This window comes from Morone saxatilis, unplaced genomic scaffold, assembly GCF_004916995.1.
Source record: "Morone saxatilis isolate NCDOM2014 unplaced genomic scaffold, NCSU_SB_2.0 Contig8, whole genome shotgun sequence".
Taxonomy (NCBI): Eukaryota; Metazoa; Chordata; class Actinopteri; family Moronidae; genus Morone; species Morone saxatilis.
In genome coordinates, this window is record NW_023340257.1 from 335,962 (window position 1) to 343,608 (window position 7,647).

The 7,647-nt window shown below is 40.8% G+C and overlaps 1 protein-coding gene across 1 annotated transcript in view; it reads left to right on the forward strand.

Moving 5' to 3' along the window:
• The window catches only part of nf1a (neurofibromin 1a), a gene marked incomplete at its 5' end in the record, with an annotated part of 65,945 nt that overhangs the window by 11,982 nt on the left and 46,316 nt on the right, over positions 1–7,647 (forward strand). Inside the window, 6 exon segments of the mRNA XM_035679457.1 lie at positions 137–253; positions 1,912–2,093; positions 2,179–2,390; positions 2,578–2,739; positions 3,844–3,941; positions 4,702–4,837. Of these exon segments, the coding sequence (XP_035535350.1) occupies positions 137–253; positions 1,912–2,093; positions 2,179–2,390; positions 2,578–2,739; positions 3,844–3,941; positions 4,702–4,837 (907 nt within the window).

Below are 7,647 nucleotides of genomic sequence, written 5' to 3' on the forward strand. Positions count from 1 at the left end.
GATCTGGCAAAATGGTGGCTGTAACAATGTAAGTTAAACTGGCATAGGTGTGTGTGTGTGTGTGTGTCTGTGTGTGTGTCTGTGTCTGTGTCTGTGTCTGTGTGTGTGTGTGTCTGTGTGTGTGTGTGTTGAGCAGGGACCTGGACCAGGCCAGTATGGAGGCAGTTGTGTCTCTGTTAGCTGGTCTTCCTCTGCAGCCAGAAGAGGGGGATGGAGTCGAACTGATGGAGGCAAAATCTCAGCTCTTCCTCAAGTAAGAACACAGCTGTATTCAACAGCTGCACTTGAGTTGACACTAATTTGATGAAGCACACCCTGTTGGGATTCAATGATATTATTGTCGTTATTATTATTATTATTATTATAAGTATTATTATTGCTAGCAGTTATGTTGTTGCTTTGTCGCGCTCGCTCTCCCAATCCGTTCTGCTGTGTTCGCGCATCAATCTTCTTCATGGTTCATGATAGTGTATTGGTGTAGTTGTTGGTTCTTCTGTCTGTCCTGTCTCTCCTCATCGTCTAGCCTGCCTAATTTGAAAAGTTGTCCTGAGATAATTCTGTTTATGAATTCGGCGCTTATACAAATAAAATTGATTGAATTGAATTGAATTGAATTGAAATTAAAGTTTGTATGCATTCCTTTTACATTAAACAAGCCTTTTATAGACACGTCTAATTATTATTTTGTAAACTTGCCTGAACCTGAGTATTTGTTATACCTTAATAAATAACTTTGATCGGTCAGCTGGTCAGTTGTCATTCTCCTTCAGTCTTTCCCCGTTCAAGCTGATCAATAAAATCATCATTGCCAGATATTGCTTGTCCACACATCTATATTCAGTTTATATCTATATTAGAATGAGCAGGTAGCAGTAGGCTAAGTGTTTGTAGATAACCAACGGTATGATCTGGGCTGAGATTCGGTAGGGGACGACAGTAACATTTACTGCAGCAGCCTCTCACTAACGGTAGATAATCTAGCAGTAGTAACTGTCACCAGCATCAAAGTTATGACCACACCTTGAAGCTTCCGGTATGTGTGCCTTAATTCACAAGTGACACTGTTACAGGCTTTTCAAGTTCACTAGATTAAATGAACTGTTCCTTTGTCCTTTCTCAGTGGATTTTTTAATAAGCTGCAAAATGCTGTGAGTTTGATTTGGGTGGAGGAACCATCTCTGAGGCAGCTTTCCTCTCTCTTCAGCGGTGCACCAATGTAATAGCTCTGCCAGAAAAGTAAAACTTAAGTTCCACCTGTTGTCGCTCTTTTAGCGCATTCATGCACAACACTGACTTCCTTTACATGGACAGGGTTCGAGTTTTAAAAAGTCACACAACAAGCAGAAAACAATTCTGCAAATTTTGTTGGATGACAGCAGTTGCAAGGGTTAGTAATACAAGCAATCTTTTCAGCACCTCAAATCAAAAGTAGTTTTTGTCCTAGTAACAGTTAAGACTGCTACCCTGCTGTGTTCATACCAGTGCCTTACCCCTACAGAACCCTTTATATTGAGAGAAAAAAATTCTAGTTTCTAGTTTCCCTTTAGATTCTCATGTTCTCATGAAAGCGGTATTCTTTTTGGTCTGATGTATAGGTTGAAGGGGTCCTCTGTTCAACACTGTTGTGGATTAGTGCTTCTGGAACTTAGAAACATCTTCATAATGGCTTTATGCTGAGGATATGTGAGCAGTCCTTCATCATTTTATGAGGGAATAGAGGAAGTGGAGTCCAATGTCGTAACCATCTGAGAACACATTTGAGCAAACTCCAACATGCAGTGTTTACATACAGTATTGACTAGTACAGTTTAATGACTGAAAAGTGTCAAAGTACAAAGAAAGCTTGTGAATATACTGAGAAAGCTGGTGAATTACCTGCATCCTATAATAAACCAGCTGTTGTTTTTGCAGATACTTCACCCTGTTCATGAACCTACTGAATGACTGCAGTGAGGTTGAGGATGAAGGCCAAGCAGTGGGGGGACGAAAGAGAGGAATGTCCCGCCGGCTGGCATCCCTCCGCCACTGCACTGTCCTGGCCATGTCCAACCTTCTTAATGCTAACGTAGACAGCGGTCTCATGCACTCCATCGGTAAATTGGTTCCAGCATTACTATATAGTAGTAGTTAACAACTGAATGTTCCTTTGAGTACCAGCGCTAATTTCTTCCTCCCCAGGTCTGGGTTACCACAAGGACCTGCAGACTCGAGCCACCTTCATGGAGGTACTGACGAAGATCCTGCAGCAGGGAACGGAGTTTGACACGCTGGCAGAGACGGTTCTGGCAGACCGCTTTGAGAGGCTCGTGGAGCTGGTCACCATGATGGGAGACCAGGGAGAGCTGCCCATAGCCATGGCTCTGGCTAATGTGGTTCCTGGGTCCCAGTGGGTGTGTACCTCCTCTTGATTTAGGATTGACAGTGGACAGTATGCACTCAGACTTGTAGAAAGTATTTTATTTTATTGAACGTTTCAACACAGGTATGATAGAACATACAGGAATAAAAAAGATATTGCATTAACAGATCTCCGTAAAACCTTTTTCCAGCAGTGATTTGTGTTTGTTATATTTCCAGGACGAGCTAGCCCGAGTCCTGGTGACGCTGTTTGACTCCCGCCACCTCCTTTACCAGCTGCTGTGGAACATGTTCTCTAAAGAGGTGGAGCTGGCCGACTCCATGCAGACTCTCTTCAGAGGAAACAGCCTGGCCAGCAAAATAATGACCTTCTGTTTCAAGGTAGAAAAACACAGCACCACTGCAGTCATTAAGTCATTAGAAATGCCTGCCTTTGATATAAAATACCGGCTCCGAAGACATGTAGTATGTAGGATTGGCCAATAATTAAAAGTTTTTCAACCAGCCACTGTCATAGTTTATATGTCATTGACATATAAAAAATAGAAGTGTTTCTCCACTTCCTCACACTGTACAAACATCAAGCCAAAAATATCCCAGATACGTCTGCTGACGTCTTTCGCCATTCACAGGAGAGAACCTGGGAATTGGACTCAACAATCAACTCTTTCTTGGCTCTTACTGGTTGTTTTCAGGCCCTGTGTATTCTTGAAAATACCATTAGGAGCAATAGGATTTTTTTCACAGATTATGTCTTATGTACTACTGTCAGGATATTGTTAAAGTTTCTGCAAATATGTTTATAAAAAATTACCTACTGCAGCCTTAATTACCAAAACAAAATGACAAGAAGGGAAATATTCCAACACCTATTTTCCTCATTAAACAGAAAAATATGACCATACACCTTAATCCAAGTTTCTTGTTAACTTATTGTAAAACACAATTCATTCAAACTCCACCAATACCATCTTGGTTACTCTTTCCACCGTTCAAACAATCAACATCTCTGGTTTGGTCAAAAGAAATCCTTAATTCACCAACTAAGATGTGAAAGTATTCTGGCTCTACACACTCACTGCCTCTCTGATGCCCGACCTCCCTCTGGCTCCTCTCCTGCTAGACCCCTCTCCTGTCTTGTCCTGATCCCGCCTACTACCTGGAGTCCTGGTTGGTGCTGCTGTATATCACCTAACTATATTCCCTGTCATAGGAATATACTGTAACAGTTAAAAAAAAACCTTTAACCCCTTTTAACAATTTACCGGGTTAGATGTAAAAATATTCTGGCTCTACAGATGATTTACTGTGTGTACTGTGCTCTCACTCGGCTCTCACTCGTTCTTCAGAGGCAGACCATTAAATTAACAAATATAAATTATAAAAATCGCCCTAAAAAAAACGGTGCTAGTCGATATATTCATCTAATGGTGCACCCTTACTTGTATGTATATACTAACTGTGTTTTATGTTGCTTTATGTCAGGTATATGGGGCAGCATATCTGCAGAAGCTACTGGAGCCTTTATTAAGAGGGGTCATCACCACCCCTGATCACATCAGCTTTGAGGTGGATCCCACCAGGTGAGTACATGTAGTATTCATTAGTGGTCTGGTTTTTATAAGGGTTTTTCAATGGCCGATGCTGATATATAATGCTAATATTAAAACAAGTGAATGTATATTTCCGATGCACATTACAATCTAATGTACTTGGTTATCTGTTGTACCTGTTGTTTTAGATGGAATTTTAATGAATTAATGAAACAGAAAATAAATTGGGTTATTGTGCAGATTTCGGTATTTATGTAAAGTGTTTGTACACATAGTTTGTGAATGAAGCCCAATGTTTGTGATGACTGATGACAGCAGCCATGACACATCCCCTTTGGAGACCTGCTATCGGCTGATTCAGCCCTTGAGGGAGGGCATTGTGGTAGACAGTTGTAGTCCTTATTTTTTAGCAGTGTGTAGTCAATGCAGTCAGCTCTGAAGATTCTCACTCAGACTGTGATAAACTTTTAGCCTCTTTATTCAAGGATTATCTTATTGTCATTACCAACGAAAGGTTGTAGAATGAAATTTAAATATAGTTCCCTTTATGCTTCTTTTAAAAATGAGTCCGTACAAAATAGTACTAATTTGTATGGTGAATTGTTGAGGATGAATTTAGAAGTCTCACAGCCTGAGGGAAGACGCTGTCTGTAAGTCTTCCCAGATGGCAGCAGGGTGAACAGGCTGTGGCTACTTGTTACTAAAACAGTTTTATATATTTAGTCTGGAAGTCTTTGGAACACAGGGACATGAAACCTCACTGACAGGATTTCCTTGTTTGTCTCATAAGGCTGGAACAAGGCGAGAACCTGGAAGAGAACCAGAGGAACCTGCTGCAGATCACTGAGCGGTTCTTCCAGGCCATCATCGGTTCATCCAGCGAGTTCCCCCCACAGCTCCGCAGTGTCTGCCACTGTCTTTACCAGGTAGACCCACCCCCACCTTCCCACACACCCCTCCCTCTTTGTTCACCATGGCTTCCAGCTGCTCACCCAGCCTCTCTGCCCTTACCTCTGTGTGCGGTGTTACTTACACACTTTGAGCTCCACTCTGAGGTCTCCTGATGCTGCTCCACTCACTGCTCTCTACATCACATGCATCAGGGCCCAGCTCTACATACATTCTGCTGGACCAACACATCAAAACCTTTCTGTTTTAATCATTTTCATTTTCCCAAAAGTTCCACATGCTCAGTGTTTACTCCTCAAGAGTTATGTACATCAGGGTAGAAAACCCCTGAAGCACCATGAGACCCTAAACTTGTAAGGGGTTCTAAAGCAGGACCTTGTTTTCCTAGCTTTTGCCATCATGACAGTGAATTGTTTCCTGACCTCACTGTAGTTTGCTAGAGGTGCTGCTGGAGCAAAAAAACAAACCCATACCAGTGCTTATACACTGGCAGCAGATAGGGCTGCCGTTAACAATGATTTTCATTATCCAATAAGCTGAGTATCTTTTTGAGGAACTAAATAATGACTTATATGGTAAATGGATTACCGTATTAACTTTCCGTTGATCAATTACTCAAATAATTGTTTCATTTCTATCAAATTATGGTGCAGGCAGTATGCACGACTCAGAAACATAGAACAATGAGGATGCAGATGATGTAGTTTAGCTATTAATAAGTTATTTAAGCTCCTGAGTGTCTAATCTATCACATTCCATTTCAACAAAGTAAGGTGTTTTAATAGTGTTGGGTAACATTTGGGATTTGTCCATTGTAGACTGTTAAAACGGCACTGGTGCCGGAACGGTGCCTGAACTTTGGGGAAAAAAGGGACAAAAGGACAAACTACTTAAATATAAAACAGTTGACATGATAAATAAAACCTAACCAACTACAATAATTTAACACAAAATAACAGCTACAGTATAACTAACAGCAAAATACATTTTGAGTTGGTGTTCCACAAACTCCAGCAATTCTTTTGTAGAATTATCATATTTGCTAATCTGACGAAAGGCTGCTGTCGTCCTTGATCAATGGTCTCCCCATCATAGATGCACGTCACATCTGGTGTTTTATTGCTATGCGCCCCATCTCTGGGGCCAGGGTAGCCCGCATGCCGGCTGATGTGCTTGGTGCTGCTTTATATAGTGTATCCCGTGCATCACCAGATGCTTCCCCCTTTTAAACAGCTATTTTTCCACATCTGTTTCATGTCTCGCCTAGTGTTTGAATCATTTCCAGTGAACTACAGCCACACTTAGCTTCATATTTCAACTGTATTTAAAAGGGATGCATGATATGGATTTTTAAAAAGAAGTTCATAACCTGCAGTTTCTTCTTTATACTTATATCTATACTTTTGCTTTCATACAACAGAGAGGCTATCAAACGTTCTCTATAAGAATCAAAATAAATTATTATTATTATGGACCAATAATTTACCTGCCGTAATTTAATTATCACAATCATTCATAATCATATACATTCCCTTTTATCTGTATCCCTTATTGTGTATCCCTAGTAGTAACGTGCTAGCAGTAGGCTACCTCCTGCCAAAGCCATGTAGAGAGAGAGTTGTGTAATGTTAAATAATGATGGCACACATGCAGTGATTCCTGTTTCCTGTAACGTTCACATCAGAGGGCAAATATTTCAATAGACTGCTCTGGTACTTAAGCGAGGCACTGACATCTGCATTGTGATCTGGTCCGGTAGATACCGGTTGTATAGGAACCGGTGCCATATTGGCAGGGTGTGTCTGTACCCAACCATAGTGTTTGACCATGTAACAGAGATTTAATTAGTCCATATACAAATACTGAGTGAAAAATCCTTCATTTGGCCAAAGGATGAGTTGTCAGTTTAATGACACAACATAGTAATTTAATTTCTGTTCTACAGTTCTACACTAATATACACTATATGGACAAAAGATTCGGCCACCTGGACCATTATACCAACAGGGACTGTAATGACATTGTATTCAAAATACATATACTTTAATATGGAGGTTGGGCCGCCCTTTTGCAGCTATCCACTCTTCTTTGAAAGGCTTCACAAGATTTTGGAAGTGTTTCTGGGGAATTTGTGGCCCATTCATTCTGTACCAGCGGGAGAGTTTTTTGCTCACATTGATGCCAAGTGGAAGGTCGGAATTCTTCAGTTATGGAATCAGCAGAGCTAGGCGACTTTTACAACACCATGCGGCTTAGCAGTAGTTGAACCCTGCTTTGGTGATTTGACGTAGTTCTTCGCTTCGTGGCTGAGTTACTGTTGTTCCTAAACGCTTCCACTTTCTAAAAATATCACTTACATTGACCGTGAATATCCAACAGGGATGAAAATTTTAAACCAACAGGCTTATTGCAAAGGTGGCATCCTATCACAGTACCACCTTTGAGAGTCACTGGGCTCTTCAGAACGACCCCATTTTGCCATCCACAAAGTTGCCAAATGGAGACTGCATGGGCTAGGTGCTTGACTTTATACACCTGTGGCAAGGGGTCCTGGTGTAAACAACCTGAATTCTATAAATAACAGGTGTGGCCCCAATACTTTTGTCCATATAGTGTATGTATAATGTAATACTTGCAAGTAATAACAAATAGCTAAGGTAATACATAAAAATAAATTCCAGCTGTGAAATGAGCAAATAGTTTCTACATGCCCACTAGCTTCTCTTAGCTTTAATAAACAAATAAACTAAACTAAATGTCAAGAAGAGAAATATTCTAACGCCTACTTTCCTCCCATTAAAACATACAATACAAGCCGTACACGAAT